This window comes from Phocoena phocoena, chromosome 15, assembly GCF_963924675.1.
Source record: "Phocoena phocoena chromosome 15, mPhoPho1.1, whole genome shotgun sequence".
In the NCBI taxonomy this organism is placed as follows: Eukaryota; Metazoa; Chordata; class Mammalia; order Artiodactyla; family Phocoenidae; genus Phocoena; species Phocoena phocoena.
Window position 1 is genome coordinate 37,103,112 of NC_089233.1, and position 14,602 is coordinate 37,117,713.

The window sequence follows — 14,602 nt, forward strand, 5'->3', positions numbered from 1 at the left end:
TACGCCCTAGCTGACCAGCTGGTCATCAAGGCCCCACCAGAGTCCCACTGAGTTTTGGTCAGACACACGAAGCAACAGACATAAAGCCCACACTTGTGCATGCGCTCTCTTGCTCTCTCTCTCACACACACACATACACACACATACAATTTGGGATACACCAATAGTACCAACCGTAGAAAGCATTAAGTGACCTGAATAGCCAATTATTAATTATTGTTATTATTAATCAAGGATTTCAGGAGACCTCAAAACACCTACCTGGTAGAAAAGTTAAAACAAGAAGCCTAGCCCGATGAGAGGGGAATGAACTAATTCCCCTGAAGAAAGGTAAGGGCAGGTCATTAACATGGATTTCTTCTCCTGCTTTTCATCAACAACCATGTCTCCCCCACGCTCCTGCAACTGAGTAGCCAGACTGCCTGCAGAGCCCACTTTCTCCCTAAGACAGAGGGGCCCCACCAAAGCAGTAACTGTTTCAGGTGAGAGTCAGCAATGGCTGCTGATTCTGAGAACACTCCAGGAATCACAAGTCTTCTATGCCTAACAAACAGCTTAAAGAAGGCACCATTTGGGCATATAATCTATAAAAGAACAGCCTCTGTACTTTACCCTAGAACTGTCCAGGGAAGAAAAGGAACACACTTGAATGTGTTTGAATGACTTCGCATCTACCGGAACAAGCCTCATGTGGACATTTCATGCTCTCCTCGGACAACAGAGTCAGGCAGCACCAACACGTGGCCTCCTCTATCCAGGAAGGGCAGAACTGAACCATCGACCCCGGAATGGGGCAGGCCACCCACGGGAAAGCTCTGAACTCGGCTCTGCGTCCTGTTCTCTGCCCACAGTCAGGTGTCTCCTGATCTATGAACACTCCATGGTTTCAGTTCCAAAGCCTCCTTCCTCTGAGCCTTGTTTCACAGGCTTGGCTAGACTTTTCTATCACTCCGATTAGTTCACTAGTAAAAGAATAAGGCTCACTGACCAAGTAACCTACTCTTGATACTACATCCCAAAGAAGAAGTCTAAAATATGGAATGTGCACAAAGATGTCCATGGTAGCATTATTTACAACAGAATCTAGAAGGAACCACAAAAATCAACAATACGAAAATGGTTAAGTAGAACAAGGACTGGCCAGAGGGTAAATATTTAGGTGTTGCAGGGCCACAGGTACTGCAGGAACCACACTGTAGTCAAAGACAATGTACAAGTGAAGAGGCTGAGCTGTGTTCCAATAAAACTTGATTTACAAAAAACAGGCAGTGAGGGTTTCCCTGGTGGCGCAGTGGTTGAGAGTCCGCCTGCCGATGCAGGGGATGTGGGTTCGTGCCCCAGTCCGGGAAGATCCCACATGCCGCAGAGCGGCTGGGCCCGTGAGTCATGGCCGCTTAGCCTGCGCGTCCAGAGCCTGTGCTCCGCAACGGGAGAGGCCACAACAGTGAGAGGCCTGTGTACCGCAAAAAAAAAAAAAAAAACAGGCAGTGAGCATGTGGGTCATAGTTGCCTTCACCTGAAGCAGAATATTTATAAGCATTAAAAAAATACTGAGCAGGGCTTCCCTGGTGGCGCAGTGGTTGAGAGTCTGCCTGCCAATGCAGGGGACACGAGTTCATACCCGGGCCCGGGAAGATCCCACATGTCGCAGAGCAGCTGGGCCCATGAACCATGGCTGCTGAGCCTGCACATCCTGCGTGTCCAGAGCCTGTGCTCCGCAACGGGGGAGGCCACAACAGTAAGAGGCCCGCGTACCGCAAAAAAAAAAAAAAAAAAAAAATACTGAGCAAAAGAACTACAAAACACCATGAAAAATGCATTTAACGTTAATAAAAAAGTATGTTCTCTATAACTACAAAGATGTGGAGAAACAAAACCCGGAAGTAAAGATGGCTGGCAGGGAGCACGGCCGTTTCATTGGGCTGTGGGATGGGGGAGGAGCTTCTCTATGTTTAGGACTTGCCACTCTGTCCCCAGTCAGCTGTGATGTCTCTCTGGGTTGTGCTGGCTGCTCTGACTGATGTGGCAAGTGTCCCCTGGCCCCTCCCTCTCGGGGACATCCCTCCTGAATCGGCCCAGTCAGCTGTGAGAGGAAGGCCCAGAGGGAAGGGCACCACTCTTCAGGCCAGAACGTATTTCAGAGAATCTTAGAAAAGAAAAGAAGCAAACGAAAACACTTCCTAACAGCCACCTCACGAGTAACAGCTTTGAAAGTCACAGCGAGGAGGTAAAGGGCCAAGGTCAGAGGTCAAGGCCTGTGCCTGGGGACCCACAGGCAAGGGGTAAGAGGCCAGGAGCTTCAGCCGCCTCCTTGGGCTGCAGGACCCACTCACCTCGTACAGCCCCTCGAAGAAGGTGTTCTTGTCCTCCGTGCTCCACGACTCCCACTGACGCCGCACCTTCTTGCCTTCTTCCTTCTCACCGCCTGAAGACCCTAAGTTCCGGGAAGAGGAGCGAGAGCCCCCTGCAGGGGCAGCGGGGGCAACCCCGGACCCATTTCCAGCTGATGATCCGCCACCGTCAGCTCCTTCGAGAGAAAGAACCATATAGCCATCTGTGTCGGAAAGCGGGCTGCCCCGGGGCCCACCCGGGCCCCGCCCCCAGCTCCACCAGTGAGTGACATTGTCCTGCCCTGGCCTCTGACTCTCGAGAGAAAGTTTTAAACAGTGAGTAAAAGGAGAGCATTTATGTGGCACCACCAGAGCACAAGGACAAGGTCCCACCAAAGCACACAGCTCCTTTCCCACTGTGAACTAAAACCACACGGCGTCTTTCCTTCTCAATTGAGGTTTGAGGTTAAATTTTTTCAAATAAATTGAAATTCAAACTCAAGAAAACATTTAAATGTATATAAGACACTACCTTCTTTGAGGTACAATCAATACTTAAATATGGACCACGTGATACCTCAGCACCCTTTAAAAGTCCTGGGACTTCCCTGGTGGTCCAGTGGTTAGGACTCCACGCTTCCACTGCAGGGGACAAGGGTTCGATTCCTGTTCAGGGAACTAAGATCCCACATGCCGCATAGTGCGGCCAAAAAAAAAGGTCTTAAAACTCCTTTTTCCTGATCACTTTCCACCAACAAAATCTGGTGTTCTGAGAGTGACCGACAACCCACAAATGCTCTTAAAGCATCAGTTCCTAATCTCAAGACAAGTCCTTGAAAAACCCGCCAAGAGGGGAGAGCACGTAAAGTACAGCATGGGGGCACCAAACGCCAGGCCGGGACTGAGAACTCTGTGCTCCCAGGAGAATGCAGGCAATAAACCAGAGGTAAAGGTCACAGATAACAATTTTACGACCTGACCCAAACCTCCCACCCATCTCAGTTCCTTCCTCTCAGAGGGAAGTGGAACTCCCCAGCATATTCCTGTGATAACCAGCATTCTCTTTTCACGGAACTGCAGGACCATCCAACGGTGAGAAATCTGCAAACTCTGAACAACGAGGGTGAAAAGAATATCATAAAAATAAAAGTACTTTAAAAAGGAAAAGCTAAACAAATACAGATTATTGTTAAATGCTTTCTTAATGAGATAATCACGAGCTTTTCCATAAAGATCCACTTCCTTGTCAATCTGGTGGGGGCCCTGGACAGCCATGTGCACACTGGGGCTCAGGGCCACGTTTCCCTCACCCCCTTTGGCTCTGCCTCCAAAGGGGATGAAAGACAATCATGAGAAATAAAAGAAATGAAAAAAGTAAAAGTCCGTTATTCCACATATGTTTGCAAAGACTATCCCTGAAGAAACACAAGAGCAGGGGCTGCCTGGGGTATGGGGCGGGGGGTGCGGGGGGGAGTCACTCTCCCCTCTTACACCTTGTTGTGTCTTTGTGCACTGTGGGTCCATGTAATTACATCAACATGAGTATCTGAAAACAGTTGATCCCATCAGTCAGCTATCAGAAAGCAGAATGTTTTCATACATGCAGAAAAAACTACTCGGCTACATGGAATGCGTTTGATTCTCTCATGTGGAAAGGTGTATCAGGCTAGCAGTGAGCTACCTTCATAAAGCGACACGAGTGGGTAACAGAAATCACTGTTCATCAGAGCTGTAGTGCCCAATTAGACAGCCACTAACTAGGCTATTTAAATTTAAATACTAATTAAAATTAAATAAAATAAAAACCCCAGTTCCTCAGTCACACCAGTCTCATTTCTAGTAGTCAGTGTCCACATGTGGCCAGCTGCTCCTGTGCCGGACAGCACAGGACCTTACTATCACCACAGAAAGTGCCACTGGCCAGCACTATATTTGAATGTTCAACCTTCACGGTCCTAAACACACTGTTACAGAATAAGACATAATCAGGTTTAAAGCGTTTCACGGCTGCTCCCTTCCCATCCCGCAGGCACAACAGAACTGCACCTCAGGATCTCTGAGCTCCAGAGCGGGCAAAGGACGCACTGAACATGTGGTCTGACTTTGTCCATTCCTCACCAAACCAAACCAAACCCTGACCTAATTAATGAGCTTAGCACATCCCCAGATGTTTTCAACAGGTGTGGCAACTTAGAGCACATTTGCAGGGATAATCAGTTTCATTCCATTTCTAGTAGGTCAGAGACGCTTTGCTATGAGCTGAAGACTGGGTTATGAGTGCTGTTTAAACTCCACTCTCGGGACTTCCCTGCTGGTCCAGTGGCTAAGAGTCCCAGCTCCCAATACAGGGGGCCCAGGTTCGATCCCTGGTCAGGGAACTAGATCCTGCATGCTGAAACTAAGACCTGGCACAGCCAAGTAAATAAATATTTAATAAATAAATAAATAAACTCCACTCTCAAAAGAAGTTCTGGTTGATTTGGAGCCCACAGTTCCTCACGTGTACTCATCTGAGGAAGGGCTGTCTGTCTACCTCTGCACCACCCACAACAAAGGATTTCAGTGTCATTTTCAACTTTTGACAAAACCCTCACTAAACTCTCTTTTTCCAAAACAATGGCAACTTGCTGACAGTCACAGCTCAGGTTTACCTTTGCCAGCCCACACTGGTGTCAATATACTTGAAAGTAACACACACACATTGTTAAAAATTCTATAAGGCAAACGTCTTGCTGGCTTTTATGAAATTTCACTGGATTACAACACTGGTGACCTGAGACACGGAGGATGAACAGTGAAGAAAAACAGAATGGAAGCGTCACTGAGCTGAAAAGGACCAAAGGGGTAGCACACAGAATACACCAAACCAGCAGATGTGAAAGAAGGTACAACAGTAAAAGTGGCTCCGTGGAGGCCCATGAGGCAGCCAACCACACTGCGGAGCAGCGAGCCACTCTCCCCCCGCCAGAGGTCAGCTGCACAGATGCTCAGCCTCTCCTGTTCTCATTTCAAAAACAGTATGTCCTCAGTAGAGGAAAATAAAGCAAAACGAACTTTCAGAAAAGAAAGCAAATCACCCTCAGGCAACCATTTCTAACATTTGATGCTAGTCATTCTAGACCTTGAATGATTTTTAAAAGTAAAGTAAAATCACAAAACTTTAGAGGGGAAGGAGAACATGGCACCTGGTACATCCCTGAAATTTCAGATAAGCAAGAGGAGAGAGATGCATCACTGCTTTACCTCAGGTTCCTTCAAGGGCCGCAGCTCAAGCAGAAAAAAAACCAGGAAGCAGGATCAGAGACACTGGTAGAATGAGATGGTGACCCAGGAAAAGTTCAGACAAAAACAGTGATGACCGAAGGGGGAAGACAGAGAAGCAAGCAAAGAGGACAGAAGCAGCAGGAAGGTAAGGGGGGGAGACAATTTTGAACAAGGCTGAGTGGGCGTGGGGGCTCTCCCTGGGGGTGGGAGTGGGTGTGTGCCCAGCCAAAAGCACAGGGCCAAAGTCAACACTCTACCTGTGTCTGTGTTTCTGAGGCCATAAAGAGGGTTAGCGAGAGTCTGCACCGTGAGACGTCAGTATCCGAGGAACCAGAAGAGAAACGATGCACAAGAATGGGAGCCCCGCAGCGAGCTCTGTGAAAGCAGGAAGAGCCACACCAGGCATCACACAGCAAAGGCTCAGTGAGAGCTTGGGAACTGACACGGCACAGGCTGGGGGCTCCACAGCTTGCCCTGCCCCTCGCCCACCCAGGCCCCTGGGACCCAGTGCCTTCCCTCATAACCCACTTCAAGCCACAGTCCTCTAGCCACTCAGGGGCCACCTGGCTTCTCCCCTTTCCCGTTTCTGCTGCCACTTTCCTGGGCCAGCTCCACACCACCTCTGAGCAAGGTGATTCTAACAACCCCCTCTCTGGTCTCCCAGACCACCAACCCCACCACAGCCACTCTCCAGGGCTCACATTTGAGGGACACAGACGCATGGCCTCGGTCCACCTTTTCTGCTGCCCATCCATCCATCCACTCCAGACAAGCTAGACTGCCCGCCCTCCTCCACATGCACCCTCCCAACACCCGAGCAGCAGAGAACCACCCATCTGCCCGCCAGGGAAGCCCAGACACAGGTGGAACAGCCTACCCAACACATTGCCACCCTGCCACCGTGCCCGCGGGCCTGGATGTGACGGACACGGAGGTGCACAGCCCCATGGAGCACATCCAAACGCCTGCTCCCTTCTGTCCCCATGGTGTGCAGTCACCTCTTTTCAGGACGGCGAAATGGAGGCTCTGAAGGCGGGAAAGCCGTACAGTCCCTGGGCAGCAGGAGCCAAACCAGAGCCCCAGACTCACACTCCAGACCTGGGCGTTGTCCTCCAGGGACACATGACATCGTGGTGGCTGCCACCGTGTCAAGGCTGCTTTGGTATTTATGACACCAGAGCCACAAAAGTCAGAAGCTAGAGGGAACTTGATCTCAACGTCCCCCTCAGTCTGTGACAGATGAGGAAATAGGTTCAATGACTGCCTGGTGCCACCAGCCAGGGAGTGGCAGGGCTCAAGACTCCGGAGGATGCTGTGACTTAACTAGGGGAGACGCAGAGGATGTAGTCACAGTCCATCACAGCATACAATCCCGTCCTGAGCCTTCCTCTGGAGCTCGCCGAACTTCTTTCCAAGCGATATATCAAAATCCCAGAGGGACGGAAAACCCGCCGAACTCAAGGGCGTCAGAAATGTCCATCCCAGCAGGAGGGGACACACGGGCCTCCCTGACCGGCTCCACCTGCTCTAGACTAGAAGGGCATTCCTGGTGTCTTTGTGCCCACCTGCCCCTGCCCCCACCCCAGCTCGGGGCACCTCCTGGCGCAGCAGAGAGCACAGCCCAGGAGGGGCGGCACACACCATGCGGTCCCAACACGGCCCCCTCAGGTCGTGGTCAGTCCAGACGGGAGGTGCGATGCCAAGGCTCCCAGAGGTGCTTCCGTGCCTCTCATAACACACACATCCGTGTCACATGCTGAACAGCCAGACATGGCTCAGGGGACACCCTCCCTACCAGGGTCACGCAGAGGGGAAGATGTCAAGCAAGCCAATTCCCAGTCAGAGTGTCACCCAACAGACAAATCCAAATGCCTCCCCTGGGCCCGCTGCTGTCCCGAGAGCTGCAGGCCTCCCACAAGGATCCCTCCTGGGCATTAGTCGCTCCATCTGTCTCTAGGGCCCGTCCCGGGTCCCCCTCAGCGCCCTCCACATGCAGACCAGGGCCAGCCACCCTCCAAGACTTCTTGTTCCTCCCGCAAACGATTGAGAAAAACACAACTATAATCCCTGTGTTCCTACTAAAACATATGCCCTCCTCGTCGAATACTATGATGGTTTCCTAATGGTTTCTGTAGGTAATTCTTGATCTCCCACCCAAACCACAGACGCCGGGAACGTCTTCTTCTCCCAGCATTTCACACGTGGTTCTTCAGTGGTAAGAACACTGCCATTACTTGATGTGATAAACTGCACAACACCATCCAGGACAAAGCTGGTTTTCACATTTGTGACTCTGCTATCTGAAATCACCCCTCTGCTATCCTTGTATCTTTGTATCACCAAAACAAGACACAACATACTACATGAAATGAAAATCCTGAAATATGTATGGTTGGCAGGCACAAGACAATTCCAGACACTCACGAGACACCATGGAAACAACACTGCTGTTGACACTAAAAGTCAAGGAAGTATTTGAAAATTAGCTCAGCCTTCAAACCAAAACGCAACTGTTACCTTACCTACTTGTCCATACTATCTATTCACATCTCTGACGTGAAGCAAATGCCATCTGTACAACTCTGAACTGAATCATTCACCCAGAACCTCTGGTTTACGAGTATTTTCCTCTCTGTCCTGCATGGCTACATCATGGTCTCTGAAGTGGCCTGGGCCACAGGTCTCCTGACCTACTGTGCCCGGGGCAGGGCGGGGGGGGGGGGGGGGGGGGAGGGGCTGTGTCACACAACAGGACCACGTGTCATGGTTGTCATGTATTCCCCATACATAGCATCACACGAGGAGTGAGGTGTGTACTGGACAGAGGAGGGAGAATGTCCTGGCTTCCTTCCTCTTCTCCCAACAAGGTCTGAGGGCTTTCACAGAGCTTGACATCCCCACCCAGGTGGGACACTGGGATGACAGTCGTCATGTACTGGATCAGACTGGGCACAAGAACCACAGAGCTCCAGCCTTGGTGGTTTCGAGAGGGTCAGATGTGTCCCCCTGCCCTCAGAGGGTACAGGAAGCAGGGATTTCACCCAGCCACCCAGGCCTGGCCCAAGTGCCTGGTGAGGGAGGACAAGAGTGACCGCAGTGCAGACTGTAGGTGAAGCCACACCAAGCCCGGGGCCTCCGAGAAGCAATGGCTAAGCAGAGCCCGCCAGGGAGACAACTGCCCTGACTTCGGGCACTGCACCCCAGGACCCCAGTCATCCTGCACAGCAGACTCCTTCACCCCTGACTTAAGTGCAGCTTCAGCCGCTGGCATACCGGACCCACTTTGAAAGTAAGGAACCTGAAGTTCAGGCAGGTTGAGCACCTCTCCGCTGCCCCCAGCTGAACTGGACACAGGGGCTCTGGGTGGGGAAACCGGGTCTCCTGACTGCTGGCTCACCCTTCTTCCCTAAAGGACAACCTTCTCCCAAAGGTCGACCGCCTCAGGGTGAGGTACCTCATAAGATGTCTCTTAAAAACACCTAGAAGCCACAGGCAGGCCCCAGATTATGAAAAATATACTTTCTGTACACTGATTCGCTGATTCTTAAGCACAAGCACAGAAAAGCCAGGTGACACCACCCAACTGTGGAGACGGTGCATCTTAGGACTAGCTCCCCCGACTCTGCGGAACAAAGTACCTGGGTGGGGGAGGGAAAGGGACAGCAATGGAAATGGAGGGTCTGACTCTACCTCCACCTCAGGCATCCCCTCAGCCCAACTGTCCTGCCAGGGCAGCAACTTCAGGGCATTCCTGGGACCTCTACCCCCTACCTCCCGACAGGTGACCTCCTCCCACCCTGTCCACCTGTTCAAACTCAGCCTGCAGCTCCCCTGACCTCGCAGCCAGGCACATTTTCCCTAAGAGAAGCCTGTTACTCAGCCACACAGGGCTTCACAGCATTATTTATTGCGGTGAGGCAGGCACTAGCATTATCCCCATTTATAGACCAAGAAATTGAGACGCACTAGTTCGCCCAGAATCATCCAGATTGTGAACTGGCGAAACGGGGAAAGGCATGAGGGCTGTTTCCTGGCCTGTGTTTCCAAAGACTGTGAATCCAGTCTCAAGTGTGTCCTCAGGCCACTCTGGGCACATGGTAGGGCCAGAGGAGCATTTATTTTGGTATCAAGCAGATCCACTGGTTTCTGATCTGCAGCTTACCTTCTGTCTAGCTGAGCACGCTGTTTGAACAAACCCCAGTGTCTGTACACATTTAAAAGCTAAGCAACAAAAATGCAAGATACTTGGTGCACTGGCACTAAACCATTGCTACCTTCCCTTTACCAACTCAAAAAAAATTTAATTCAGACATGTACTACAAAAAAATTTATTTTTTACTGAAGTTGGCAAGAGTCTATTCTTATAAAAAAAGAAAAGACATATTTGTGTGGAGAGAAGCCAAATGAGAACTTCCTTTCCTCCACAAGCCTTTTCCTCCCAAGCCCACAGCAAAGTTCTCCATCCATTAAAATTGAAACTGGAAAGCGGTAAGTAATCAGCCAAAGGGACCTCCCACAGCTAGGCTGTGATTATTTCTCAAATATAATGGAAATTTTATTTTTCTGAAGTGTAAAAACTGTAAAATGCCAGTACTGTTCACTCCCTTACTGGTCCATGCTCATCACTCCAGGTGATTTCCACGGTCTGTAAGACAAATAGCTCCTCCAAGAATCCTTTCCAAAGGTTACAGGCATGCTGTCACAACTGACCTTCTTTCTGCCTGTTAAGGGGGCCGTGAGGGAAGCAGAGGTTGCCCTGAGGCAGGAGGGGGGGATGTCCTGGGCGTGGTAAGTGCATCCAAAGGAAGCTCAGGGCACATCCCAGAGGAGGCCTCACTAGAAAGCTCAAGGCCAGAAGCAGGCCGAGAAGTTCTATGAAGCACAGGAAACATGCTTTCTACTCCTCTCCTAAATGCCACCATTACAGTTTAGCTTTATTATTCACTTAAACAAACATCTGCTTGCTAAAATAGGAAAATGCATAAGTCACAAGAAGCACAAATTCTAACAACTCTCCATTTTACTAGTGGAAAGTGGATTGCTGCTCCAAGCCACACCCTGGGCAAGAACCAAGAACAGATCTGACACAAGGCTAACCCAGGAAACCTTCTCCATCCGAGCCACACTCAAGTATGCAAACTTCTCCTCACCCGACTGCCAAAATTCTAACTGAAGTTTCAGCATCACTTCACCTCACATACAGGTAGCCATTTACAGGGGACAGAGCACTTTCACGCCAGCGTCTCGTTTCATTTTAGCAGCCACACGTGGAGAGAGTGGAGCAGTCAGTCCCTGCTGTTCCTCCTTTCACAGGTGAGGATGCCTCTCCAACAGAAAAGCAGGCTTGAGGTCAAGCAAGCAGACCAAGGTCAGAGGACCAGAGGAATGAGGCCAAGAACTTGATTGGGCACCAGAGCCAGGGCTTCTGAAGCCACAAACAAACCCTCGAAGGAACCACAGCAGCTCACACATAGTAACTTACACATATCTGTAAATGGGAATGAAAACCTATTTTTTTACAAAACAAAGCCAATAAAACAAATTAACATTTCCCTAATTGATCAGCAACTTTCACACCAAAATAAGCTTCTATGAGGCAAGTTTTGACTTCTGAAACATACAGAATGACTTATACGTACATCTTCAAGTAAGTATACTTACATCAAAAGTCTTTGCCAAAAAACCAAGTAAGGCCATGATTTCAGAGGCCAGTCCTCCTCAGCTGAGAAGGAGGCAGAAGCAGCAAGCCTAACTGCACACATTTGGCCCAGATCTCCAAAATGGGCCCTCCATTAGCGCCTGACGTATTTCCTTCTTAAAATTATCAGGACCACGTAATAAATTTAAATTGCCATTTCCCAAGGAACTAAGTGACAGTTTTTTCATGCAGAACTCACTAGAAAATGGTGTTACATTTGCTACCTATAAAAATGCTGCAAACGTGGCCTGAAACAAAAGGGATGTTAAGAACAATTCACTTGAACTTCCCTGGTGGCGCCGTGGTTAAAAATCCGCCTGCCAATGCAGGGGACACAGGTTCGATCCCTGGTCCGGGAAGATCCCACATGCCGCAGAGCAACTAAGCCTGTGCACCACAACTACTGAGCATATGCTTTAGAGACTGCGGGCCACAACTACTGAGGCTGCGTGCCACAACTACTGAAGCCCATGCACCTAGAGCCTGTGCTCCGCAACAAGAGAAGCCACCGCAATGAGAAGCCCACACACCGCAACGAAAAGTAGCCCCCGCTCGCCGCAACTACAGAAAGCCCGCGCACAGCAAGGAAGACCTAACACAGCCAAAAATAAATAACCAAATTTATTTTAAAAAAACAATTCACTTGTACAATTAACAAAAAGCAGAATGCTAAAATATAAATAGACACAAGCAGAAAACAATGGGGAACTGGCAGATCGGGAACAAAAAAGCCGTAATATTCTCAACAACCTGAGAATACCAAGACAAATACTGTAGACTGTTACTCATTTACATCAGGCCACAGATGTTTTCACCACTTACTACACCAGGAGAGATGTTCTCATGGCACCCAAGGAAAGCTTAGTTGAAACTCAAAGGCCACATCTTGATGCCCTTAAAATTTTCAAGCCTAGCATACTTGAAGTGGAGGGTGATGAGCCCAAGTCAGATCCTTCGGATCTCTCATTTTCGGCTTATCAATCTTTCCCCAGATGAGTTTCAAAAGCCCATTTCTTTGTTGTATTTCCACACATCTGAGTCTGGGGAAGAGACACAGCACGTATTTTCTCAATCTATTTCTAAACTATTGTCTGTTGTTTAAAATAACCTACCATATAAATCATCAAGGAGCCTTTGGGGGGAAAAACCCAACCTTCAGAAATCTATTGTGTTTGCCCAGAGAAGGAATACTTACTGCCTCTTAACATAGTTTAAATACAGAAAGAGTCTCTTTGGAGGAAGAAAGGGTCATGTCCCCCTGCAAAGTGCCACCTAAAGTGTGGGTGCTGGACAAATGTGGGAGCAGGAGCTGGGTGGAGGCAGGGAGGCGGGGAGGGAAGGGTCCCTTCTCCACCCCCGGGGAGCGCAGGGCACACCCTGAAAGGGGCTGGGGTCCCCCGTACCTTTTCCGCGGGGCCCTGAGCTGCCCGCGCTGCTGCTCCCCCCGGCGCAGGACGAGTCCTTCCTGAGCCTCTTGCTCTGCGGCCTCACGCTGGACCTGAGGAAGTGGTGCTGGTCCTGGGGGCAGGCGGGCGGCGGGGACGGGGCCTGCGGGCCGCCCGAGGGGGCCTGGGGGCCGTCGCCGCCGTCCCGGGGGGTCTTGCCGTCCCTCTTTGTGCCACCGCTCTCCTCGGCCGCGTCCCCGCTGCCGGGCCCCTCTCCTTCCAGCGAGTCCTCATCGGCCGACCTCTTGCCCAGCCTCTTGAGCCCTTCCTCCCCGCCGCCGCCGTCTCCCAACTTCACTGTCATCCTGGCCGGGGAGGGGAAGAGGGGACCCCGGTGAGGCGCGCGGCCCGCAGCCTGCGAGAAGTTTAGCCGCACCGATCCCCTCTCAACATGGCCGCCGTTGTTTGTTCCAGATCCCCTCCCGCGGCCCGCCCGCCCCGGCCCGGCCAGCCGGGCCTGAGCCGCCGCCCGCCCGACCCCAGCCCGGACCCCCGCGCGCCCGCCCGCCCGACGTCCAGGAAACGGCGGCCGGCGGCGAGGAGGCGGCGGGGCGGCAGCTGGGCGGCCGCACCCGGACGGCCCTGCCCGTGCGGCGCCCCGGCCCGGGGTCGGGAAGGGGGCATGTGGCCCGGGCTGGGGTCCCGGGGTCCCGGAGCCACCTACCCAGCGGGCCCACGGCTCATGGCCTGCGCGCTGGGCAGCCCGCGCGCCGGCCTCGCTCCCAGCGCTGCCTGGGCCGGCCTGGCCTCCGCGCCCGCGTCCCCCGACCCCACCCCTCCCCGCCCCCCAAAACGCACAGGACTCCGGGCCCGCGCACCTGCCCCGCAAGCCTGCCCCCAAAGTTAGCCCCGCAGCGGGGTCGAGGGGCCCGGATCGACCCCGGCAGGGGAGAGGCGCGGGCTCGCCTGCGTGCACAGGGAACTCCATGGTGGCCCGCGGCTGCCGGTCCGCCTGCTTATTTTAAAACAGACATAAAGAATAATAAGCTCGGGGTTTCTGGGAATCTTGCTTCGGAGGGTGGGATATGTGTGCTGCTGCGGGGATTTACGAATTGAAAATGCTTTTGCAACAAAGGAGCCTGTTGCATGGAACAGGTTGGAGCCACCTATGAAAGTGACAGCACAGTTATGTCCAGGTAAGAATGGATAGAAGAGAATTGTGTTAAAACTCTCGGTAACCATGAATAAAAATCTCGCATTAACTTTGTTACCCTCTGTTGTGAGCAATGTCAACAACAAAATGTGACAACTCTAAAATGTGGACCAAAAAGCAGATCCACTCAGTTTATGCAAAGAGAATCAGACACTATCAATATTGTAAACCCAGAAATAGTCAGTAATGTGTACATGCGATGAAGCAAGAAAGATCAACAGGTGTTGATATTATGCCCAAACTCTGTTTGACATGCTCAACACGACTGCTGAGAATGGGAACATTTTCATTTAAAAGGAAAATGAGAGCAAGACATCAAGGCCAACAATGAAATACATTAACAGGAGTAAGGACCTTTCAAAGAAAGATTTGGAAATGATTAAAATCATGACAATACCTGCTACTGCTCTTAAGTATTATGCCTCAAAACTATCTGTTACAGCATTCATTTGTTGAAATTGATGTCATAAATCATCTGAATTCATACCAGTTTAAAAAAAAAACCTGCCAAAGAATAGAATTATACAAGACAGATACTACCCAAACTTAAAGGACTTCATGTTATAGGACATTTCACTATTCACTTATCCTATCCATTTCTACTTAAGAAACCTGAAAATATCCTAAAGGGCCTTCCTCTGGGTTATAATGTGGAAAACCCTATCCCCAGGGACCTATCATCCCAAAGCTACCCACAGAACCCAGGACCCGG

General features: G+C 50.9%; 1 protein-coding gene across 1 annotated transcript in view; it reads right to left on the reverse strand.

Annotated features, from left to right (window-relative positions):
- CRAMP1 (cramped chromatin regulator homolog 1) overlaps window positions 1-13,041 on the reverse strand; it is a 62,521-nt gene extending 49,480 nt beyond the window's left edge. Inside the window, exons 1-2 of the mRNA XM_065892763.1 lie at window positions 12,696-13,041; window positions 2,334-2,527 (exon numbers count right to left, since the gene is read on the reverse strand). Coding sequence (XP_065748835.1) covers window positions 2,334-2,527; window positions 12,696-13,041 — 540 coding nt within the window. The remainder of the gene's footprint in view (window positions 1-2,333; window positions 2,528-12,695) is intronic.
- Between the last annotated feature and the right edge of the window lie 1,561 nt (window positions 13,042-14,602).